The following is a 27,360-nucleotide window of genomic DNA, read 5'->3' as shown; positions in this document are numbered from 1 at the left end:
TTACTGTTTCAGTTTTTTATGAATGCACAGTGACTGCCAAATTTCAAATGGAGAAACAAAGTCAGTTTGTAGCTGTATTTTCCATGTATTATGAGTAATAAGCCTGTCATATTGATCAAATACTGCATCATAGCAGCGTTACAGTATTAAATAGGAAAATAGTGTGTAATAATGCAAAGGGACAAAAGTAAACACTCAGTTTTCAGTTAAAGTCAATTCGTCATTGATTCAGTGATGTATCGTCCCTCTGTGCAATCAAGTGGATGATATCGCTTGATATTAATTGTCCCCAACTAAAGAAAAACAAGGAACCAAAACTCCATCAGTGACAGAATGGAGAAAAAAACCTTGGGAGAAACCAGACTCAGTTGGGGGGCCAGTTCTCCTCTGACCAGACGAAACCAGTAGTTAAATTCCAGACTGCAGCAAAGCCAGATTGTGCAGAAGAATCATCTGTTTCCTGTGGTCTTGTCCTGGTGCTCCTCTGAGACAAGGTCTTTACAGGGGATCTGTATCTGGGCTCTAGTTGTCCTGGTGTCTGCTGTCTTTCAGGGATGTAGAGGTCCTTTCTAGGTGCTGATCCACCATCTGGTCTGGATACGTACTGGATCCGGGTGACTGCAGTGACCCTCTGATTTGGACACAGACTGGATCTGGTGGCCACGGTCACCTCGGAATAAGAGAGAAACAGACTAATGTTAGCGTAGATGCAACATAAGAACAAGTACATGAGGTTTTATGAATTACCATGTCTGTTTTTTCACTGTGTCGCACGTTACCTGCCAAAACTCAAATGGAATCTTTAGCATCTGAATTTCCAATGCCTCAAATTGAAAACTGTCAATTTTTGCCAGAGGTGGGACCATACTATGTAGAGTGTTTGTTTTGGGAGGTGACGTCACTCAAAGACAATTGTGCCAAATGCTTTCAACAATGGAGGTTAAGGCATTACTAAAGGCAGCTGCCGCTCCGAGAGATGTGTGATAAAGAACAGACAGTGCAACCCGGATCTCCCTATATTCTTGGCACCTCACACAATAAATAATTCTGTCATTTTTACCCCAAATGCAGCTACTATCCCCTGCTAACCGTTAGAGCCACATGGTACTATTGGTCAATATTCACCATTAACCAAATGCTTTTCACCTGAGGTATAAAATATAGGGTAAGATGCAGCTAGGTAATAAGGGTAGAACTGCAATGTTGTTTGCTGACGTGCATCAGAGTGCATACAGTGAGAGATTTGGGGTAAAAACTACAGAATATATCCCAATAAAAAACGCCCCATAGTATAGTCCCACCCTTGACACAAATTGACAGCTTTCTGTGTAAGGCATCTGAAATACAAATGCTTTTCAATTGAGTTTGGACTATTTCACAATATATATGTCCACATGTGGAAAAATACAATTAAATATACAATTTGCAATTACTTTTGAAAATAGTCCAGAATATCCTTACCTGTCCATTGATTATGATCAATGCCTGAGAGATCTGCTGACATTTTTAAATCGCCACGACAATTGGATGGGGTTTTGTGGACTCTGCTCAGTTAAAGAATTCCATGTTTGTTCCAACCTTTAAAATAACGTTTAAAAAAAGAAAAAATACAAATTGTTTTAATAACAGTGATTCAGTTCAATTAACTGTGTGAAGTTAATCATGAAATTGACCCATCGTGATTATTTGTTAAATTCACCTATGAGTTGGTCTACAGAAGCAGAATATGCTCTAGTGATTGGCTGAAAGGTGTGCTTTCAAACAGTCTAATCAATGAGATGTTCCAGTCATTTTAAATCACAGTTTTATGTTAATATGCTGGCTATATCAAACACACACAGTCAATGACACAGATAAGGGAGATCACACTGCATGCGCACACAGACATTTCTATGACAAGTCACGTAGGTAAAACAGTCCATATATAAACACTTATAGATGTACCAAAGTGATAAGGACAAGTCAAAAATCTGGAAAATTAATATAATGTTTACGCTCATAAATTAGGTACATTCTGGTGCAGCTTTAACTATAGCACGAAATACAAATATATGTGCGTTTAAGTTACGTGAGGGTTAACGTTAGTTGATCACAGACAAACAATTATGTAAAATGTATAATAAACACGAACGTACCGTTAGACGCCTCAATAAGACTGCACTCGACGAGTTTTTCTCTCACAAATGTATCCATGCGCTTTTCTGACAGGAAAAAAACACATTTTGAATTATAATTTGTATGTAAAAAGACTTTATAAACCACAAAAGCATCAAATCACTTCACTAACGCGGCCTACGTCAATCGCTGTGCGTGCGCGCAGTTTGAAATGCCCTGAGACGTTGATTCTTTTCCGGGAATCACTTTGTTTGAGGATTACTGAACCGGTTTATTTGAACTGGGTCGTCGGTTCTTTTAGACCTGCAGTCCGACTATATTCTACGTAATTTCTATGATTTACATGTCGATATGGACAACTGCAGGAGTTTACATTAGAGCAGAAAGTCGTATTCACTTTTTGAACTCATTTGACTCACTTAAATATCAAATTCGCTTTTCAGTGTCAGAAACTACTTTTTCCTCTATTTTCACAGGTATTCGCATATTTCAGCCATCCGTCACTGTCTGAAACTTAATAAAACTTTATTAATCTGTCGTCTCAGATACCTTAACACGAGTATGCGAGTCGCATAACGTAGGTTGGCCGTTTGAGGTAAACAGTTCATCATTTAACGTAAATAATGTTGGCCAGTAGACGTTTAACAGTATTGTTGCCACAAAAAAAGTTATAATTCTGCCAATTTAAAGTAATTATTAATAAAAACATTAAATAAACTTACCTTAAAACAGTTGAAAGCCGCGGCTTTGCCCCATTGTTCTTCCAAAATGACCGTTGGGGAGCGATTTAAACATCTTCAAGGCGCGTTAAATAACCCAGCACTGGCCTGAAACAACCCAGCGACGCAACCCAGCAGGTTTAACCCAACACCTGGTAAAATGAAACTACCCAAAAGTGTTTAAAAAGAAATTAAATAACCCAACAAAATGACCCAACAGACTCAACCCAGCATTTTGAGTTAAAAAATAACCCAGCCGTTTTTAGAGTGAAAACAATCCAGTTTAATTCAAGTATTATATAATATACTGTACATTTTAAAACTTCAGTGCACATGCATACTAAGCCTAGTAATAAGTAGATATTTGAAATACATAGATAACTGATATCATAGTGTAACACAGATAAAATCATATTTAGGCTTGCTTTACTAAGCCCATTACTGAGTGTATCTGTGAGTAGAGTGAGCCCTTGTCTGTGTGTCTGTATCTGTGAGGCTCTGTGTGTGGTGTTACATTGCCATCATATTGACTGTGTTAATACTGCATGCTATATTAAGCTAGTGAAGCAAATTGTCATAAAAGCAGTGAAAGTCCTTTGGGATGACTTCCTTCAGGTCTTGGAGGTGTTTGAATTTCAGCTCTTTGATATTCAGGTGGTCTGAATAAAGGCTGCATCTGACAGAGTTCCTCTAAGGACACAGACATCGTTGCTGAAAAAAAAAAAAAAGTATGATAACGAGGCAAGAGGCTAGCTAGCTTGCTTAAAGTGATGAACAGCAAAGGCAGCTACTTGTTGAACATGACGGCATGCCTTGACATTGTAAGCTACAATCCTATTTTATCTGCAGTGCACAGGGTTTAGTCTGCATTGCAGTGGATTGTCTTGTGCTAAGTTCAGATCCTCAGACGAGCACCAAAACTATGAGGTTTTTTTTTTTTCAAGCTCTACGAAAATCACGTTTGTGATTAATTATGCTCGTCAGAAACAAAACCATGACAGATTTCAGTCAACAAGATAGCTACCGTCCAATGCTAGACCTAGCAGAAAGAAAAACCTAGCAGCCTCAGAAACGATACATGACATCTCAGCACTACTATTACTTCGAGATACAACTGTTATATATGAACTGTTATTATATAATTCATATAATTGAATCATGAATAACCAGTGTTTTGAGGACATTTACCTCAGAGGACGTGCTGCTCGATGAGGATTCGTTGCGACTCTCAAACTTGATTAGACAAATGCCGCGAAGCTCCCGCGGAGTGAAGAAGAGGTGGAGTTACGAGGCTTCTCAGATATTTTAAGTGTCCAATTGAGTTACGAGATTTACTTTCAAACTATTTTTAAGACTTCAGATTGGTTAATAATTTGTAAAATGAACAGACCCACATGGGGACTGACTAATAACATCGATTTGTGAATAAATATGAATATATACACATACATACAGGGGCGCTGCACAAGATCCCGGGCCCTATGCATAGGCAGTCCTAATGGGCCCCCTCCCCTTGAAAATATATATTCCAGACTTTTCAAGGGCCCTCTCGTCCATTGGGGCCCTGGTAATCAGTACTGGTTTTACCCCCAGTCAGACGCCCCTGCATACATACACACATTAGGGGTTGCACCATGTAGTCAATGCAATGACTCTTTAAGCTTGACGTCGACTGGTCTTATAGAGGGCGCAACAGGAAAATAAATCTTTGAAGGGCTTCCACATTTACACTCCGTTTCCATACATTTAGAAGGACAAATAAATACATTCTCCGAAAGTGCTCCACAAGATGTGTGATTGCATTACAGGATGCTCGAAATTGAACAGGATAATACACATTTTATTGTATCTTATCGTATAGGTAAGTTAATCGCCGTTCTAATCTAGTGTGCTGCTGCCATGTAACTCACACACATAGGCTACAGACAGTACATCATGCACAGATTGTGCACACAGAATCATTCAGCGCAGAAATATATTGGCATCACTGTTCTGTGATTTCACAATAAAATAGCTTAGAAACTGAAAAGTTCTAGCATGTATTTCGTAATAACTAAATCCTACAGCTTCACTACTAGTAGAAAGACGCTGCCAGGTAGAATTATTTCTCACACGCAATCCCTCTCACTAAGACAAAAGAACTGATAAAAATTAGCTGTTTTAGGAGCGAAAGCTAAAAAAGTGAAGCCAAGTATGGTGACCCATACTCAGAATTTGTGCTCTGCATTTAACCCATCCGAAATGCACACACACAGAGCAGTGAACACACACACACACACACACACTGTGAGCACACACCCGGAGCAGTGGGCAGCCATTTATGCTGCGGCGCCCGGGGAGCAGTTGGGGGTTCGATGTCTTGCTCAAGGGCACCGAAGTCGTGGTATTGAAGGTGGAGAGAGAACTGTACATGCACTCCCCCCACCCACAATTCCTGCCGGCCCGGGACTCGAACTCACAACCTTTCAATTGGGAGTCCGACTCTCTAACCATTAGGCCACGACCCAAGCTATGTGGGTAATGCTGTGTCATATGCCACAGCCATGCACAATGTCTTTGTCACCGCTCCAGACTTATTTGTTCATTAATGACATCAGCAGCGAATAGTCGACTTCGATGTAAATTTCATCACATAAAAGTCGACTTTAAAAAAATCAAGTCATTCAACCCAATATATTGTCCACCTCGACAAATTGGAATATGGTGACATGCCAATCAGCTAATCAACTCAAAACACCAGAAGCCCAACAATCCACAAAGTATTTGTAGATAATTTTTCCACTTTTCTATGGTATACTGAAAAACAGTGATAAGCATATCATAAGTTTTAAAGGATTTTATTGGTATATATATATATATATATATATATATATATATATATATATATATATATATATATATATATATATATATATATATATATTTATATATATATATATATATATATATATAATGAGTCATATATATAATTTACAGTGTTGACCCTTCTTCATAACCACTGCAATATGCTCTGGCATGCTGGATGTTAGCTTCTGGGGCAAATCCTGACTGATAGGAATCCATTCTTGCCTTATTAGTTGGAATTGGAGTTGATCACAATTTGTCAGATTCTGCTTGTCCACACGTCTTATGCAGACTGACCACAGTAGAACTGGAACAATAAATCGATGCATCACGATTCGTTGATTTTATTCTGAGATTTTCAGAATGCATCTCTTAAATCGATTCTGAGCTTAGTTTTTAACCTCACACTCAAATATTCACGAAGAAGAGCACTTGCGAATTCGGCTAAGTAATGTAAGTGGTTTCATGTACTTGCACATATGCTTTTATGCTTTACAATGTGATATTAACACAAACACAGCCCACTGCAAACAAGCAGAATACAGCTATTTCTAAAGCACGCAGTGCCATCGCCATTGATCAATTAAGCTCAGACTCGATTTAAAAGAATGCCTTTCGGAAAATGCAGATGCAGAATCATTTCTTTAAGCTTTTAGCAATTATTTAAAATGCATCTAATCACTCTACACAATAATCTCTACACAAACACCACAACTGCTTAAGCAGCAAACTTTGCAAAACACAAAATCTGTCACTGCCAAAACTTCTGGCCTTGAGACTTATAGTTTGGTAGTTTTACCTATTCCTACTGTCAATGCTATTCCTAAGAACTATTTCATCATCTACATTTGCAAACATTGTCATAATCAGCCACCAGAAAATAGTCTTGCATGCAGACACTAGTCTGACGCATGCAAGATTTGAGCATTACCGGCTTTTCGTTAGATCATTTTCAGTTTGCTTTCAGAAATGAATATTAAAGTCTTGTTGTACCATGTAGCTCTGACAAAAATCAGCACATTAGTTCCACAATCCTTCCTCTCGCTAGCACAGCATAATATGTATTCATTTATTTGCATTCAAAGCTGTCAGGACGAGGCAGCTGCTGTTTCTCATCATCCGGTGGACTGTGCGTGATTCACCGGCCTCACTAACTCGTCAACGTCTGTGGTCACTCCGGCTCAAGGTTACAGTGGTGACTGATGGCCCAATCCTCACGCACACACACGCACGCACACGCACGAACACACACACACACACAAACATGCACAGGAACACGCAAACACACATGCAGACATGTTTAGACAAGCCTCTCTAACTACCACCCAAGGTCAAGCTCATAGAAGCAAACAACCACAGCAGGTGAACTGCGTCGGCACTCGCTGTGACCTTAAGAGCTCTGATTGGATAAGAGGTAAACACTGCAAATGGGAAAATTGAGCATCTGTGTGATCCACAAAAATAAAGGATAAAGAAAGACATTACAGAAGCATGGCAAGATAATACATGACTAAAAGGGTGATGTTCATATCTACTTTGAAGGTTAAACAGACAAGAGGTGATGATTGCTTCCTCTTCAAAAGAGTCTCTTATGATAAACCTATGAAAAACAGGATTTGTGAGGTAGTTATGCCATTAAAATTCTTTAAGATCGAGTCGCCAGGCGTCTTTTTCACCCCATCTACATGAGAGTCTATATTTGAGATGTTCATTCAAGGTGACAATTTGGATGTAAGCACTCCGCTGAGCTCGTATGTTGATTGACATATGAGAAACTTTTCTGCTGCTCAGACAAATCCTTTCCACAGCAGCAGGAAAAGGAGAGGCCTTTTCAAATACATTATTTAACATGGAGGACAGGAGATGATGACTGCTCAGATTCATTGTATGTTTTATAGCCGGCCTGACATCATTGGTGCCTCTGCGGTGGTGACAGACAAGGAGAGTCTTACCAGGTACAAAGAGTCTTTGTGATGAATTGTAATGAGCAGCACTGCCCTTTTGCCATAGAAATTAACAAAGATTTAATGCGTGAGACAGCATGGTTTTCTAAATCCATAAATTCATATGTGACAATATAATTATGAGGGTCCCCAAAGGACAGGAAAATCTCTTTAATATCTCACTTGTTTTACTTTGACAGCAAGGAGACTGAATGGAGAACAGATTAGCTTCTTGAAGTTTCCTGCTTCTTCAGATTCAAAAAAATCCATGAGCAGGTTTATAAACACAGCAATGCTATAAAAGCAGACTAGTGAGTCCCTGTCAAGGGAACTTCGAACTGCGTCCTCTGAAGGGACACTATGGGGAACACCTCGTTGTGACCCGTGTCTGAGGCATACTTTGAAAAACGCCAACGTGTTGGCCGGCGACAGCCTCTGACGTCGCTACCGGTGCGACAATAAATACACGCCCGTAGGACACGTCACTTATCTTCTTCGTCTTCATTGACTGTTTTGTTTAAAGCGTGCATCTGAGAAACGACCAAAACGGTAAGAGCGATCTATTATTGTTATCATGGCATCCACTAGCAAGGCATTTAGACAGTGTGTGCATCCGTGTCAGCGTTATTTGACACCTGATAACACACACACTCTTCGCGTCTCTTGTTTGGGCGAAGAGCACGCGTGCGATGTCCTTGAGGGGGCAATCTGCACGCACTGCGAGCTTTTTTCTGTGAAAAAGCTCTGCTCTCGTTTGTCTCTCTTTTCGAGGACAGAGGGACAGCCATCTGGATCTCGCGGCTCAGGGCCCGCCGTTGCCGAGGCACGGAGGAGAATGAGCTCATGGGGATCACAGGTGGATCTCGCTGAGGAGTGTAGAGAGGGACTTTTCCTCTCACATTCTCCGGCGGCAAACGAGAGCGAACTTCGGGAGGAAGATGCGTTGTCATTAACCCATTCTGACACTGAAGTTCGTGCTCTGCTGGATTTTACCCGGAAAGAGCAGGAGATGTCTGAGATTGGCGAAGAAGCTGAGGCTGAGCCTTCTCAATCCTCCTGCCCTGCGTATGAGGAGCTGTTAGAGGTTATGGATCGCGCCACTGCAAAATTAGACTTGCCATGGAAGCGTGCCAGAAAGGTAACGTCACGAGGTCGCCTCGATGAGCGTTATTTGTCTGACTATAGCCGTCCAGCCCAGGTGAGCCTTCCATTCTTGCCTGACTTGCATGCAGAAGTCGAAAAGGAATGGAAGAGGCCATTTTCCTCTCGCATCCAGCGGTTTCAGCATACGAGTTATGCTTATATCGAGGGCATGCACGAAAACGGCTATTAGAGGATGCCCCCTGTAAAAGAGACGCTGGCTAGCTATCTCTCTGTAGGGGAAACGACCTCTCTTAAATCTCCCTCTTTGCCATCTAAGCCCCTCCAGGATACATCCCGCTTAACCCTTAGGGGACTAAGCCCTTTTTGGCCCGTTTTCTCTATTTTTACATTTCGGCTTATAAACCATATGTAATGAGGATGGACCACCATGTATTTGGTATCAATGGATTCAGAAGACCCTAAGCTACCATAAGCATGCATGCAATATGTCTATAAAGGAAGTATGAGTGAAAAATTGTACAATAAACTAGAGAATTTCAAAGACGAAAATTAGATTTTTGTCATTTATTACTGAAAATCCTACCTCACACAACAATAGTTAAAAGTTTTTGACCCAAAAATATATTTTTCAAACTCTTTGCTTGACAGAAATGGGTTAATGTTCAATCAAATGTGTAAAGATCAATTAAATAATTAACTTTATTTACAAACAGTCCTAGGCGTTTTTTTTATTTTTGGGACTAAGCCCTTTTTGGTCTGTTTTCTCTATTTTTATATTTGGGCTTATAAATCATATGTAAAGGAGATGAAACACCCTGTGTTTGGTATCTATGGATTCAGAAGACCCTAAGCTGCCATAAGCATGCATGCAATATGTTTATATAAAGGAAGTATGAGTGAAAAATTTTACAATAAACTAGAGCATTTCAAAAACGAAAATTAGATTTTTGTCATTTATTACTGAAAAACACACAATATAGAACAGTTTTTGAACAAAGAAAATATATTTTTTCAAACTCTTTGCTTGACAGAAATGTGTTATTGTTTAATCAAATGTGTAAAGAACAATTAAATAATTAACTTTTTTTTAAAAACAGTCCTAGGCATGCCAGTGAGCAAAGCAAGGCCTCTCCAGGCCTTTCCAGTAATTGTTCCAGAGCTTGTTCTGCCGTAAATCTTTTACTGCTTGCCATTTTGATACAACAATTGTGTAATAATGCTGTATCTCTCTCGAATTGATCTCTTTGTGCTCGCTAACACACTTTCTGCTATCTCCACGTGATGCTGATTCTCCGATCGCTCGAATTTAGCTCTTTGTGCTCGCTAATACTCCGATCGCGTTCTGCTTTCTCCACCCTGATGCTGATTCTCTGAACGCTTATTGATTACATGTCTTTTACTTTAGTCCAGCCAGCTTTTACAAGGCTACAGCAGAGCTACAGAGTCCTCTGAATCGCTAGAAGACATAACCTTCCTCTGATTGGGTTAGAAAAAGACTCCTCCCAGCGGCAATTTTTCCATTGGCTGTTGCGTGTTGAATCTGCCTAGCACAATCTTTTTCATTGGCCTGTTTACGCAGTGGTATTGCGCAATAAGGGAAGTGTTTAATATACAAACTGGACACCGCTGTTTTCAGCGGAATCTGAGGAAGACGGCAAAAAAACCCGCATCTCTCTAGCATTAATAGTTTTTGAGATAACTACACATTTGTAAAAGTATGCCATTTTGGGCGGTACCGCCTAATCCGTCCCCAGAGGGTTAAATGGCAAATCATACGCAGCAGCAGGTCAGGCTGTGGCTTCGTTGCACACGATGGCAGTGCTTCAGGCTTACCAGGCTGACCTGCTGAAGGACCTGGATACAGACGAGGGCCTTTCACCTGACCAGGTAGCCGAGCTGCGCTGCACCACAGACCTCTCTCTCCGTGCTACAGAGCAGGCCGCCTCCACCATGGGCAGGTCTATGGAGGCCATGGTGGTAACGGAGAGACATCTGTGGGTGAACCTGGCAGACATCGGGAGGGAAGAAAGGGGGTTTCTACTCGATGCTCCGGTCTCGTCTTCTGAGCTTTTCGGTACCTCGGTCGAGATGTTGGTTGAAAAGTTCATGGAGGCAAGGGTGCGCTCAGCTGCCTTTAAATCCTTCATTCCACGAAGGTCCAGGTCCGAGCCCGAATAACAAAGGGGTCCTGGCCCATCTCGATCTGAGGATCGTAGATGGGCGCAGAAGGCTAGTGTCGTGACTTGCGCTCCTCCCCCGCCTAAGGGAAGGGGCAAGAGGAACCGTGGGTCACGGAGAGGTAAGCAGGGTCTGAGGGATGTAATTCAGACGAGGCAGCGTCCTCGCCCGGATCAGAGCGATACCTAGTAGCTCCGGATGTTTTTACCTCTGTTTTAACTTCTGTTTTTATCCTCCCCTGCCTAATTCCCCTGAAGCCACCAGCTCTCCACCTGATCGAGGTTAGGTGGAAAGTTTCTCACATAAAAGTCTCCTTTCTTGGACCTATGATGTTTTGGTTGGTTCTATGTTCATAGTAACCGCATAACTGACGGTTCGGACCAGAAGGGGGCGCCCCACAAGCGGGACTCCAGTACAGGAGGGTGGGTGAGTACGTAACCCTTGGTTTACCTGCTTATGGGTGTTATTTTGCTGGTGGTAATATGTATACTAACAAACTCTGTGAGATTCCTTTACAGAGCCTGGCTGATCATCAGAATTGGCACAGCACTGCATGGAATTTCATGGATGTCCGGCCAGGTCACCCTGAGGGGCCGCCTGGCCGCTTGGCGCATCCGGGGAGGTAGTTACGGAGTCCTTCTGTATGTACTGCCTCAGGTGATGCTCCCCATGCTTGAGGGTTGGAGCTCACCTCTCCCGTGCGATCCAGCGCCTCTGCTATGTTTAGGAACCTTTCTGTACTCACGCTAAGCCTGTGTACTTTCTCAAAACCACATGGTTATCAGTGTGCACGTGAGCACTTTGCGTACTTTCTAAAATTCTGAACGGTAGGGGTTACGAGCTCCGCTTCGTTCCCTTTCTGAAAATGATTAGCCCTGGGGCCCATGGGCTTCATTCAACCAGTGTGTATTTGTTATACACCTCAAGCATCGCTTCCCTCAACATGAGGGGCTGTGTGGACTCCCACATATTGTGGTTATCAGGTAGTAGGCTTCATCAGGACTCTCTGATGGTGAGCTCCCACATACTGTGCTTGTCAGGTAGTAGTAGGTAGTCAATAATATTCTTAGCCTCAGACGTCACGCCCACAGACCGATTGCTAAAGTCTGATGCATATGGGACACAAAAGTGGAAACACTTTAGGAGTATCAAAGTCATCATCGGATTGGTTGAATTGCATAGGATTTGCAGGAGATGGGTGTGTCGCGTTCTTTAACTTTCCGTCGGGAAACAAAATTGCTGTGGTGCCAAACACCCTCATGAAACAAGAAAGCCACCGAGAACTGTGACGGTGAGCGCTTATCAGGACCGACTAAATGCTGGATATTCAAAAGTATGTGAAATATTTAAAATTTGCGGCATAGAATCCTTAAAATAGGTCGGAGAGTTTTACACACCGGTCCATTAATGTGACGACATTTCCACACCCCGAAACGTGACGCTGACGCTGTGATTGGTTGTTTGACATGTCGATCAAACTGCCTCATGGGCGGGCCTTGGCCAATGAAAGCTGCCATAGATTCCAGACCTTCACCCATCAGTCTGAAGGTCTGGCTTTGCGAGACTAGGCCAATGATGACTTTTTTTTATATTATTATTAATCTATACAGCGTTTGTTATGAAGAGCCTGCACATTTAGAACCAATAGCTACAATGTGTCACAGTTGTAATATAAATCTATGGGGAAAAATCTATTCTCTTAACAGATCATCTAATATAAATTGTCAGATACTTATTGTGCATCTTGTCAGTAATGCTGGTTCTGTGATCAGCAGTAAATCTCTACACATGCGTGAAACGTGTAAAGATTTACCACAGATTAACTGGCATACTTACAAGATGCATATTAAATATCGGGATCCCTTAAAGTTACTAAATTTTAATTTAATATTTATAAATTTTATAATAAATAAGCCTACAATAAAGGTGGTCATGAGTAGTTGAAAAATATTTTAATATATGTGCTGGTTCAAGATCCTGTTCAACTTTCTCCATAGCATTTAAAGTGGCTGTTTCTTAAATTAATTCAGATAAATCAATATTTGACCATCAGCTTCACGATAAGAATGGCTCAAACAAGTCTTAACACACTTCTCGAGTGTGCCGGTAAATGCACACAGAGTATTTGGTGATTTGCGCTCTGCTCGTGAACTGCGATTCAGTCATATAGTGCTGAGAAATGCTCCGTTCAGTTCGTACATGAAGTTAGCGCTTATAAAAGTGCAGAAGGCATGATTTTAATAATGAATTAATAGCCTGATTCAAGGTTTTCATTGACTATAGTATAAACATTGAGGTGTTGTACTTGCTAGTTTTGGTTATGGGGGGGTTATACCCCCTTATCCCCCACACAAAATATGTCCCTGCTAGACAGGATGTTCAGAAAGAGCAATGTTTGATAGCATAATGTTTACACATTATGGAGAAGTCAGTCTTCAAACATTAAACTCTGCTTATTAAGCTAGGAGAGGAAAAAGTATATTAACATTAAGAAAAAATTATACACTTTAGCATAATTGAAACATTGTCTGAGAAGCCATGAAAGCACAGACAATGAGTACTAAAATTTTAATCGTCATCATCAACATGTCTATCAAAGACCCCGTTTATTTTTACGCAATGCTTTGTTGCTGTTGCTTAATACAGCCCCTCTTTACATAATGCTGAAACATCAGTAAATCATCCAGTGCTGTGTGAGCAAAGGCTTGTGTTTATAGCACGAGTGCCGGCAACCTCATCCTCGCATGATCACCGGGCCAAGGCAGTGGTTGATCTGGATATTACGAGCAGAGATGATTCTTAGAGATGGGGTGGAGGCACTGATTGACGTGTCAGCTTTTTTATCGGGGTGGATGGCCATGGCTGTCAGCTGGAGAGTGTTTCAACCTGCATGATGGATTATTTACAGCTCTTGCGCCACCACCGCCGCTCACCACATCCTCCCGAGTCGCTCCCGTACATTACATGGCCAATTACACCACGCTGGCCATTTTCTCATCTCAATCAAATTATCTCTACATTGTGTTTAATTTCAGTCGCAAAGAGCTCAGCCATTTTTTACATGGGTCTGTGGTAACAATATATCACCCTGGGAGTCCTGTTGAATGGGCAAACAGGCTGCCATAAAGCAGTCTTTGGAAAATAGATAACACAGCTAGTGCTGGCTTTTTCGATTAAAGTGGAATGAAGGATGAAGAATGAAATTACTCGCACTAGTATTTCTCCTTAATTCATGCACTTTACTTAAATGGGAAGCTCGCTACTAAGACGTCTGTGATGGTGAAAGAAGTGCATTGTAAATTCATAAATTTTCCCTCGACATAGATGGAACTGCCGCAGACCGTTTTCCGGCAGAATGAAAAAAGATGTGTTTACATTTACTTAGGTATATATTTGTTTTTGCATGGGTAACATCATCCGGAATGTCATCAATTGTTACTGATTGACAGGGATGTTATGGATTAATGAAATTCTAACGATTATTACTACCATCAGCAACTTTTCAATTCACAGATGGAAAGCCTGTGCTCCTTCAAACCGAAAAATTTCCTGTCTCGTTTGGAATTTGCATTGGATTTACTTGTAGTTTTGTGCCAGTTGCCTCGGGACAGTCTTATTTCAATGCCATGTATTTTCATTTATTTCTTTGCTATTAATGCTGCAAGTCTCCCAAAGAGGAACTTGATGAATAGTGACACAAACATGGTATGTGCTGATAAGCTTACAGTGGCTGGATTACTCCCATAATCCTCTTCCTGCTCGTGGTCCCATTAACCACTGCACAAAGACCCATGCAGGGGTCACACACCAGGTCACGATTGCATTGTCACCACCCATCATACTTTGCTTCTGCCACCATCGGCCAGGTGCAAACAGCACTCTGTTGGAGTGTTAGATGATATCTGGGGACCTTCCTCTTGTGGCAGATTGCTGGATGTTGGATTAATGCAGTTTTGTCTGGCATGCTGGCACCGAATGCTCTGGTGTGAGACCACAGGGACTGGACTGGACTATTGCACTTACAAAGGGAGTTCTTGATATTCGAAGTGCTGTTTTTGATTGGTGCAAGTGTATTTGGTTGTTACACAGGGAATAATGAAACAGAACCAGCATCTGATGATTTTATGGGATAACTGAGAGTTGAATGCTTTTGAGCCCCTAATGAGAAACTGAGCTCTGAGTGAATGGGGGCTTGTGGACATCCCCCACCCCCAAAAATGCCTTTTCTTTCACTCTTGTAAAATAAATGTCCCAAAAGGGGAGTTTTGCAGCAATTCCATACAGAAGAGTTAACCTTTCTGGGTTTCCTGAATAGACTTTCATTGAACAGTACTTTTAAAGAACATTTTGATAATCTAAGGATCCCTTTTCCACTATAGATGTTAAAGGTTCTTCATGGAATCATAGGTGGCACTAAAGAAGCTTTATTTTTAAAAGTGTTAAGAACAAACATCAATTATAACAACATTCAGACTCATAAAACTTTGAAGTAATAGCACAGTTCTGACAAAAAAAAAAAAAAAAAAAAAAAATATATATATATATATATATATATATATATATATATATATATATATATATATATATTTAGACACATAAATTAGAATAATAGTTATATTCTAGACATTTTATGAGAACAACATCATACAGTTTAAAAAATAAAGCCACTGCAAAAATAAAATAGTAATATTTTGAAAATGAAGCAAAAGAATAAAGAAGCATTATGAGAGTATGAGACTAGCATCCAATAAGACATCCTTCTAAAACCCTTAACATAAACATTTTTTTTTAGAAGTACAGTATGTCCCATTTTTAAAGTTGTTTTTTTTTTTGCATTATTATTTTACTCTTATGCATTACATTTTTAGGTTCTTCCACCCCAAAATGAAAATGAAGGAAGATTTTGTCATGAATGACTTGAAATTACTTAAGAAGTATGAAAGATGTCGTAATAATAGTCCATCTGCCATCAGTAGTTCATGATGTGGAGAGACAGAGACTATTGACAAAGGAATTGTTGAATAAAGTCATCATTTTTGTTTTCTTCGCTTACAAACTGTATTTTTGTCAATTCATAACATTACGGTTGAACTACTGATGGCAGATGGACTATTCTTATGATGCTTTTCATACTTTTCTGGACCTTGACAGTGTAACTTATTTGGCAGTCTATGGGACAGTATTAGAAATAAATAAACTGAAATTAACTGAACTGACAGTCATAAGCCTCCCGGTTTTCATCCAAAATACCTTAAAATGTGTTCAGAAGACAAACAAAGCCTTTACGGGTTTGGAATGACATGGGGGTAAGTGATTAATGACTACATTTTCATGTTGGGGTGGAGTATGCCTTAAAGTCTCATAACTCTTTTAGTCTCATTGCAGGTTTAGTTTCATAATGCCATGTTGGAATGTTGGAATTTGGACTATTCTCGAAATATATCAACTTGCATAAAATATAGCAACAATCTTAAAATTGTTTTTTTTCTTTCTTTCTTATACTGTTAGAAGATTATTCTCAGACATTTATGAATGCATGTACTATATGTATGTACTGTATGTAATTGTGTGTGTATGTATGGTATGCGTGTTTGTCTTTTTATGTAATTTCTATTACACAAAATCTGTCATACTTGTTTGAGAACATACCCTGATTTAAAAAGAAAAGAAATAAGTAATAAAAAGTAACTATCTCTGACCTTTTCATAAATTCAATGTGGGCGTTCAGAGTAAAAATAAAATGAAAAATTCTTATTTATCTACTGCCAACGTACTTGTTTCACATTTTGCTTAGTGTGGATCAAACATGGTAATAGAGAGAAATTACTTCAGTGTTGCCTGTTACAGCTTCTTGCCTCTGCTGTCAACACATGAGCCTGTGAGGCAATTATTTGACTACATTATAATTATTTAATGTTAGGAGCAGATGACTGCTCTGGGAAAGAAATATGGGAAATCCTGTCCCTTAAACTAAGCAAGACTCAGCAAAGACAGGCTTGCTGTTTCAGCTGATTTGTCAAGAGTGCAGAAGCTAGATTATGCTGTCTATTAATCTATTAAAACATAAGTGATCAATAGCTCTGAAAGGTTGCTCTTTGTCTTGACACCCTGACGCTTGTCATGTGTTTGCTCTGGCTCGCCCTTGAGGCCAGAGCGCTGGTTTATGGCCACAATAAATCAGCAGCATATTTACAATGAGATCAGGACGGAATTATACAGGCAGTTCAGGGTAATTAAGCTTAAATGGGGATGCAAGAAGGATAAAGCCATTGTCCTCGCAAATGAGAGGCTTCTGACCTGTTTCCTTATAGGAACATGCTTTGCTCTGTTTGTGTTATATAGATTATCCTGATATGAATTGCATTAGTTGTACCAAACTGAAGTTTGAACAGGTTTCCCTTCTTTCTGCTGTTTGGACAAACAAATAGTCCCACCCACCCAAATTAAGCCTTTGCGGTATTTAATGTCACTAAGGCTATTATTTTAGTTTAGATGATCATTTTATTTTATTTTACTTTAGTATTTTAGCTAGGTCCTCATTTAGTTAAAAATCAGGTTTTAATTATATTTCAAACCACCTTTTTATCCTTTAATATAATGTATTTGTCAAGTAAAACTTAATTCAAAGAAAAAACTGTCAGGAATGGAGCCAGATCAAATGTAGAGTTTGTAATGATGGATAAATAGCTATTTAGCTATGGTTGATCATTATCCATTAAAAGAAGAGCAAGCTATTACATTTCCAGTGAAGTTTATAAAAACAACATTTTGTCTTTGAAATAATATGCCCCAATAATTGTTCACATTCAGATCTTATTGTGCATTAAGAAAGTAAATGGGGTCTGTTTTGATTTTGTGTTGACTTTATAAAGACTTTAATATGATTCTGATGTTGCCCAATGAGAATCCATAGAGTATGATTTGAAACCTCTTGTCCTGACTATAGCTGTTTAAAGCTTGGCTTGGTTTGTATATCTTTTTTTTTTCTCCATGATTATGTGATTATGATTTCACAGCATACCCATATCCAATTTAGATTTACCCTGTGTTATCAGAGACACAAGTGGCATAATTACAAAGCGTTAACAAGTTTGAGTGTTTCTGTATGTGCCTGTTTTTGTGTTGTCATGTGCGTTTATCATCCAAACCACCGCTACGAGAGACTCAGACGCAGCCTCAGAGATGATGGCATGATAAGTGTGTGTCAATGGCGGTGTGTGTTGTACAAAAGTCACACTACCAGTGAGATGGGCCACCCTCCTGACAGACTGCACACAGTGGATGAATTATACATGACTAAAGCCACAACTCACAGTGAGGCTGGCTGACATTAAAGCAAAATGGCAATTGTGACACATAACAGTTTTGATGTATTTAAAGCGCTCATGCTCGAGCAAGTGTGAGCTAAGTACATAACATGCTGGAATTCACTCTGAAGAATAATGTGCCATTTGAGGAATTAATCAGCGCAGAAAACTACCGGATCTCATTTGCTGTCACATATGGCGTTCGTGGTTAGTAGCACAGACTGTTTTGTCTATGAGATCTTGTATTGTCAACTTTGCCAAGACCAAAAATTTAATTTTCTCACAGCTCATAGTAATTGCGTAATCCATAATTATAGCCTATGATGAATCCACAGGAAGCAAAAGACTTGTTTTGCAGGTATTAAGCTGTTGCAATGAGAGAGAGAGGTATTTGCAAAACTTTGGATTTTCCATTTTTATCTAAGAGTTCATTACACTGAATCACAGAAATATAAAAGTTTAAAAGTGTAAAATGGGTCATCTGAATGAAAATCTTTTTTTTTTTTTTTTCTTTTTTTTTTTTGTTGTCTGGTAACAAGGTTTAAATATTCTTAAAATATTTTTTATTTATTTGTATAGTGCTTTTCAAGATACAAATAGTTGCAAAGCAGCTTTACAGAAGCTGGGCTCAATCAAATTTATGAACGTTTTTGAAAGAAGGCTTTTGTACTTCAAGGCTGCATTTCAATACAATTTTTATTTTTATATATTTTATATATGTACATTTACTTCTGTGATGGCAAAGCTAAATTTTCAGCATCACGTGATCCTCAGAAATCATTGACATATGCTGTTTTAATGCTCGACAAACAATATTATCAATATTTTAGTTAATATTTTTTTTCAGGATTCTTTGATTAAAAGAAAATTCAGAAGAGCAGCAATGAATATAAATCTTTTTTGTAATATTTGGATGTTTTATGTTTAATGTATTCTTCATAAATAAAAGTATTTCAAAATAATAATAATAATAATAATAATAATAATAGTAATAAACAATAACAATTATAATAATAATAATAATAATATTAAACTGTTTAATTTTTTTTTCTTTCATTTATCTATTTCTTTATTTTTTTTCAAATATGTTAAATGGAATGCTGTAAGTAAACTGGTTAATGATCCATTTGTTAAAAACTGTTAAATGATAAATATTTAATCTAGATTTCAATTAACATGATATTAGAGGTGTTTTTATCATTACATTTACATTACATTTGGTATAATTAATAATCAATTAATCCATTTTCTCAGCAAAATTTTCCTGTCTCAAAACAGAAGCTGAAACTTCTTGGCAAAGTTTGAAGTTCTCATTTGGATCCGTTGGGTCACTTGCGAGGTAAAGAGAGGTGGTGCGGAGGCATCTTTGTGCAGTTGGTGGATGTCAAAGTTCACGTCTAATTCTGGTCATCTCTCCCCTTGGCTCTTTTTAATGAATACACGTCATCTCACCTTCCACTTCTAGGGCTCAGGCAGGTGGAAAATATGAGATAATAACAATAATCATCATTCTGTGAAAGCACCTGGTTGAAGGACATCGCTTTCAGCGTATAATTTAAACAACTGCTTGTATTTGAAAGTGGATAGAATGTGTCTCCTTGAAGAGGTGTTTTCTTTTTTCTCTCTCTCTCTAATTTGTGAATTGTTAAAAGGCATGCCACAACCACTGGCTCATTAGAAAGCAAAGAAAAAGAATAATAGGAAGGAAATGAAAGAGATATCTGATTGTGGTTAACACTAGCTGCTTATTCTTCGCTGGGTTTTCACATTAATGCAGGTGAAGCCCTTTAGTTCTGAGGTGATGGCTCTCTCAGTGGGGAGCTCAAAACCACAATCTGGATGTAAATTCACATGGCCTCCTAATTCTCTGTAGATTTACAGTTGAGAGCACTTCGGCAGAGTGGGTGTCTCCGAGTGATTACGGGCTTTGATCTCGCAGGCATTAGACTTTACGTCAACCCACTGTCAGTCAGGGTTGTCACTGCAGCTCAACAGCTAGTCAGACCAGATTACCATATATTTATAATCAGACAGTCATTATACGAGTTCTGAAATGACCAATTATGCTTCTTTGTTGTTCTTAAAGGCATAGTTTACCTAAAAAATTTATGTTTTGTCATTATTTTATCATGTCTGGGTCATTTTGAGACACATGAGGCGATTTTTAAAGAATATCCTAACCACACTGTCCATATGTAATAAAAAAAAAGAATGGGGTGTCCGTGAAAGTGTCCAATTCTCGAAAAAGGATCAAAAATCAGTGAGGTATTTAAAAAGAAGTTTGTATTCCAAGTGTTCTGATACAACAACTGTGTGTGAAGAAGTGTCACAAAATACCTCAATAGTGTAGTTAAGTCACTTTCAAATGAACGGATTTCTTGAGGTCAGTGTGGCAAATTCACATGACCAACTTGAACTCGAGTGAATTCCTCATGAAATTCCAGAATCCTTGGATTCCAATGATATTCAATTATAACCTTCCCATCACTGTAAAAAATATCTACGTGGTTCTACTTAAAATAATAAGTTAAGCAGCTGCCTTAAAATTGAAATTAAAAACAAAATGGATTAATTAATTGTTTTAACTCATTATTTTGAGTCTTGTTTAGCTGTGAATTGCCTTCAGCGAGTTAACATGACTATACAATTATTGTTGTTTTAACTTTGCTATGCAAGTTCAAAATAAAGTGAACTCAGTAATGAGTATTGTGTTAATGTATCCCCATTAGTGGGTTCTACTTAGTAATTTCAATTAAGTAATGTCTTTGAATTGGGGTATCAAGTTAATATGATCTAAAAGAATGTCTTGATTTAACTTAATTATAAAAACAGACCAATTTGAGTACAAAACGTTTTTGTATTATGTTTTATTAAAACCAATGTTAATGTTTTTTTGTGTGTGTGTGTGTGTTTAACGAAAGAAAGAAAGTAAGTAAGATATGCAGGTTTGTAATGAAATGAGGGAGTTGGAATGGTGAACTATGCCTTTAAGGAACATCAGACATGTAGGTCTGTTTGCTAATTTCCTGAGCCTGATTCTGCCCAGGGGATGGCTCTGTTTAACTTGGACGGATCTTTTGCTTGAGGATTTTCCTAGATTTCTGTGTGAGCATCTCAATCTGGTCTGTGCAAACTTTCAGCTCACTGCCAGAATCAATACCTTCCTCTTTGGCAATGGACGGCATACCTCTTACCATCAACTTTAATTGCAAATTGAACAGAAAAAAAAATAGCATAGATGCAGCCACTCAAATATTTAGCCTTTTACCATGGCTAATAAAGAAGTATATTTGTTCGGTTTAAGCACACCCTGTAACAACCTTGAACTTTTTCTTGGCATTAAGACAAGCTTTAGAGGTCCATCTTGGCCTAGTAGATGTTAAGCCAATGCTTTAATTAAGTTCAGCCATCTGTCTCGAAACTTTTGACTGTATATACACAACTGCTTTGAGACACGCACATTCTTCATGAGCCACTTTAATGACCTCACAAAGCCTTAGACATCGAAATGATTGGACCATGTAATTAATAACAGTGGCCACTTTATGTCTACTCCTATTTCGGCGTCAAGAGGTTGTGATAGCTTCCTAACATGTCAAGCTGATCTTAGCATTTTCAAAGGAAACTTCAGCATCACTTACTGAGCTAATGATAACACATGACATTTAATAGAGATGAGACTGGAGAGTGCTGTAAAACTTCCAGTTTAATTCAATAAGGAACTGGCTGTAGGCAGAGGCGAATAATCCCTATCTATCTATCTATCTATCTATCTATCTATCTATCTATCTATCTATCTATCTATCTATCTATCTATCTGTCTATCTGTCTATCTGTCTATCTGTCTGTCTGTCTTATAAAAATGTAAAACGTGTCTGTATAAATTTGCAGTTTTGATTAAAAATGTATTAGAGTTTATCACTTTTAATTAAATATTTATGAATTAAAATGGGATCAGTGGTGGTGATTAGGGATGGCTTATTTATTTATTTTTCTTTAAAAAGTAAATGTATTATTATAATTAATTATTTTGGGTTACCACCCACGCCTGCACTTGACACTAATTAACATATTCTTAATTAATTTGCTGCAGATAAATATGGTAATTTTATAGTAAAAATAATAATAACAACAAAAAGGTAAAATGGGGTACAACACTCCCCAGTCTCTCCTTTTTAACAAAAAGTGATGAAGACCCCCGGAATGAAGCCAGCTGAGCTCTGTTTGTCAAGTACTGCCATCTTGTACCAGTTGATGGAAAATGTTATGCCTCTTGTCTTTTTTGTAATTATAAAGTTTTATTAGGTGTTTGTGGAAGATTAAAACACTATTAGCGCGGCTTTCGCCGTCAGATTCTCCAGCTGTTCCTTTTGTTTATGACCAAAATGTTTTATGACACCCACATTTAGTCACCTACACAATTACGGTTAATGAAATGCTGTGCTGCTACAGTGGGCAGGAGAAACATTGGTGAAGGGTACCATGTTTTTTGTGTTGTGTTGGTGTGGAGAGAGAGAACCAAAAATCGGACACAATGGGAGGAATAGTGTGTAGTTTAAGATACTTACAGTATAGACACAGATAGAGTTTACAACACACATTTACAGGCTCTAATACTGTTTGGATATTTAAATGCCTCTGTTATAGATGCCAAATTTCAAAAACCTTCGACTTGTCCACTATTCAACCTATGATGAGCAGAAACCCTGTCCCAGAAAGGGTCAGTTCTTCCAAACTATGAAGTTTCTAACTGGCTAAATGTTTCTTTCTTTCTCTATAGGTGGTGGAAACAAATCTTGTGGCTTTTGACTGTCACTGGATCATCATAAATGAGGTGGGTTCTTAAGCTATTTTGTGAGAAATCTAGTTTATTCTTTCTGTAAGCATATTTGAATATATTTGCATCTTTATATCTTTATCATCTAAGTGAGAGGCGGACAAGGGCTCATTTGGAGCCTGATGAAGGTGGCCAGATAAGGACAAATTATAGCTCAATGATTTAAATTAGATTTGGCAAGCATGGGAGTAGCGCTATAAAATAATTCAGCGCTTTCCTTAACGAATAAAGCATTTTTCCAAAATGATCCTGCGACAAGGAGAAGACAATGAAGATATAGACCTTGAGCCCATCTGCCTGAATTATAGCTATTTCAATAACTTAAAAGTCACTCTCTATGGTAACCTCTATTAATCTCTATGGTTTTATTTCAAATGGTCATATAAATCAGTTTGGTCTTTTTGAATAATAGAGTTCAGTGCTCTATGAAATTGTACTGTGACAAATTCACTCCCCAGTCCAAAAATGGCATGTATTGAAATTCATTTTGATATTGGCTGGATTTGATGTTCAGAGACTATAGTTTTACCCAGTCATGTTTAGGAATTTTTATAGATCCTTTTATTTCTATAGCCAGAAGAACTGACTGACTGCACATTATTTATACAGTTAGGAAAAAGTGGTTAAAATAAATTTTAGAGCTGTCACGATTTCATATATGGTTGTGACGAGTGGGGCGGAGCCGAAAGACGTGGGCACGAGGAGTGAGGCCAGGTGTAGTGATTTGAGATGCGCTGCACCTGCTCCCCACCACCGGTCTCGAGTCCCACGTAGGAGATGGAAGGATATAAAACTGCATCTCCAATCACTACACCTGGCCTCACTCCTCGTGCCCACGTCTCTCGGCCCCGCCCCACTCGACACAATGGTGCTTTAATTATTTACATGCGTATACAGGCTATGTACTGTACATGTGTGTCAGAGCGGCTCCATTCATAGTAAATAAATGCTGCTCCACACAAACTGTTATAATTTAGATGTGTGAAGCATCTCAGAAGCCATCTCTGCATATCTGTTTGGGTTTATTATAACGTTCATCTGGGAACACAACATTAGCCATTTAATCAGATCTGTAAGGTAAATAATTTATAAACCTACGCAAACACAGGAGAATACATCCGGTTTAGGGATCAGAGGGTGGAGACAGATAGGTTGAGTTATATGTAGGTGGGAGGTGTTGGATCTGGATCCAACCACACCCCTGGATCTTGTGTTCTACATTGGGGACCATCTCCAGTTTAAACGTTTTGTTATCCACATATTCAAGAAATTACAGTGGCTGTAGCATTTCTGTCTTTAGGAAATGGCCAAATATTTAACATTAAGTAGGAATTTGAATTAAATCTGTTTAATCAATATTAAACAAGGATAGATCGCGCAGTAAACCGTAAAACAGTCATCAGGCCATTGGTGCCCTCTGCAGGCATTCGTTATAATGCAACATTTATAATACATTAGCTTGTTTAAAATACATTGTGTATTTTAACAGTTTTGATCAATAAAACCATATGATTTATGTTAAACTAATTATTATTGCCTCATCGCTATCATATATTTATCATAAGTAATTTTAAAAGGTTGTTGTTGGGTAAGGTCTTATTTTTATGAAAAATAAAAAAATAAAATAGAAAAATAAAACATTATAATTATACGATTAATCGTCAGAATAATTAATGGATTACTCTATTACCAAAATAATTCTAACTCATTTATTTTCATTTAAATTGTAATAGTTTTAATAATTACAATTTCATTATAATGTCCTCAATACTAAGCAGCTTTCATTGAAGAATGAAACAGCCCACTAAGCAGAAGCTGTATCTCATTTCACATGCAACAGGGCTTTGACAGCTGCTATTTAAAGGCATAACAGCAAAATTTCTGAATCATTCAAAGGGTCATAGAGATAGTTATGAAAACAATAATTATGACCATTTCTGGCACAATATAAGTTGTCTAACATTAAAAGAGGACTGTGGCACAAAAAAAAAAAAAAAAAAAGTCTGATTTATAAAAGATTATTAAAATAACCAAAACGTGCGAGACATTATCCGATCCAGTACAAAATACACCCGTTTAGGCATGTGGAGCATTTAATGCATCTGAGGAAAGTTTTATGTCCTCGTACATTAAATACACAGGCACATGACATTACCTTGACATGTCTCTGCATGGACACTCATTGCTCATGGTTGGCCTTACTTGACAGCACTCATAGGGGACAAAACAAGCAGCTGCCAAAACCTAAACCCCTAAAATTGGGCCATAACCCTGTAGGCTCATATTTGTGTCATTCTAATTTAGCATTCCTAATTAAGCATCAAGGGCCTTTGCATTTGTCATCTGGGGGTAGAATAAGCCACACAGTGTTGATATTTTCAGGTCTGTAAAAGTGTGATGTCCTCTCTGCTCTTGAAAGTTTTGAAGCACACTATAAAGCCCTCACGTGCCCTCTCGTGATGCCTTATCCTCCATAATTCTTACCACTTTAATTAATAGCTGCACAAACATCGTTTGACAGTGTTCGACTGTGCGTCAGGCAAATTTTTATTTGGCCGATCAGAAACCTTAAAATTACCTTTTAGACAGCAGGTTGCATTGGAGACAACTTTTATTTTAATCTTATTGAAGTCTGAACGGCTTCGACATTCTAAGTAAGTTCCACGCCGGCGTGCCACAAGTTCAGATTTAATGACATACTTCATGAGAGCCAGTCACCAGCAATCACAGCTTTGCAGGTGAGAATGAAACTCAAAAGTGAAGGCTGTCAAATGGAACAGCTTGGCCGCTCTGAAGTCTACCTTCACTGGGGGACGTTCCCTGTCCATTCCCATCACATCATTCCCAGCTTACTCACTTCATTCTACCCGTCTGTGGGAAAGATGGCTTTGGGCTAAAATTAGCATTCATTCCTCCCAAGGCTGCGCAAGGACATGTGAGCGTACGCGGTTATGTCTGTCTGCCTCTTGGCAGTGCTCTGAATACCCATTCATGAGAATAATTTTAATACTAATGATTATTTTTATGTAGTTATGTTTCTTGTCTTTAAATTGGGCCCATTTTTAGCTAACTGGAGAGTGGAGAATTTGACCTTGACTTGATGAAAAATGAAAACTTAACCATGTGTGAAGATTGTGTAGTTTGTGTGTCAGTACTGGTGTCAGGATTCAGTGTTTATAATGAAGGAGCAGCATCCGTTTAACTGGAACTAACTTTCTTTTCTTTTTTTTTACCCTGGGTGAGCTTTTTTTAACCACATAAAGACAGCGTTGTCCATTTTACTTCATTATAATCATTTTATTAAAATTGGAACACACACTGTTCTAAAGGTATTTTGTTTTATTTTTAATTGTACTATATAATCTGTGTTAAATCTATTACTAGATGTTTTTTTTTTTTTTTTTACTATAATAAATACTGCATTATTCCATGACCTATATATGTGTGTGTGTGTGTGTGTGTGTGTGTGTGTGTGTGTGTGTGTGTGTGTGTGTGCGTGCGTGCGTGCGTGCGTGCGTGTGTGTCAAAGTTAATCAATTACTGTATTTTGTTACTAGTAAATATATTGTTATTCGTAAACATACATTTGGTAGCATATTTGCCCTGCATTATTCCAGTAAAGTACTGTTCATTGTATTTAAGTCAAAGTTATATATATATATATATATATATATATATATATATATAAGTTACTATATTTTGTTAATGGTAAACAAAACCAGCAATCATTATTTGTTTATGTAAATTATGTACAAGTTTTTATCTTTTTGCCTAACCTTTTAACTTTTGTTGTATCTTCCATGCTAAATAAATATTTTGCAGTTAAAATTCTCCCAGTATAAAATCTTAATGTCTACAATTGTGATATTTGTTACAGTTATCTACAGTTACCTTTACAGTAAAAGACCGGTCACACCAAGGACAATAACTATAAAGATAACAATATAGTTCTAAAAATCGTTCTCAGTATTAAAGAATAGCAGAGTCCACACAACAACTATAACAATAAATGAAGTGAGGAACAATATCATTGGAATAATTTTCAGAAAGATATTTTTCAGCTGATGAATGATACAAATATTGACAGCCAGTCAGAATCCATCCATCTATAACAAGCTTGAGAATTTAAAGAGGCAGACGTATGTGCGCTTAGAATAAACAAACCAAACAAACTAACGCTAATATCGTTATCTTTATATAGTTATCATTCTTGGTGTGAACCGGGCTTAAGTCAGAAAAAAATAAAGGTTTATAGAGCTGGTAATAATGTTTCTGTTGCTACTTGATTCATGCAGACATATTTGGAAGATGAT

At 38.2% G+C, this 27,360-nt stretch overlaps 1 protein-coding gene across 4 annotated transcripts in view; it reads left to right on the top strand.

Annotated features, from left to right (window-relative positions):
• grid2 (glutamate receptor, ionotropic, delta 2) overlaps positions 1-27,360 on the top strand; it is a 398,666-nt gene that overhangs the window by 247,241 nt on the left and 124,065 nt on the right. For all 4 annotated transcript variants that reach the window (XR_003292669.1, XR_003292670.1, XM_026270097.1 and 1 more), the window contains exon 5: positions 22,991-23,044. Coding sequence is in view for 2 of the 4 variants with exons in the window: in XM_026270097.1 (XP_026125882.1) it covers positions 22,991-23,044 (54 nt within the window). In the remaining 2 variants the exon portion in view is untranslated. The remainder of the gene's footprint in view (positions 1-22,990; positions 23,045-27,360) is intronic.

The sequence above is a fragment of the Carassius auratus genome, chromosome 8 (assembly GCF_003368295.1).
Source record: "Carassius auratus strain Wakin chromosome 8, ASM336829v1, whole genome shotgun sequence".
Taxonomy (NCBI): Eukaryota; Metazoa; Chordata; class Actinopteri; order Cypriniformes; family Cyprinidae; genus Carassius; species Carassius auratus.
This window is presented reverse-complemented; position numbering and strand designations above follow the sequence as displayed.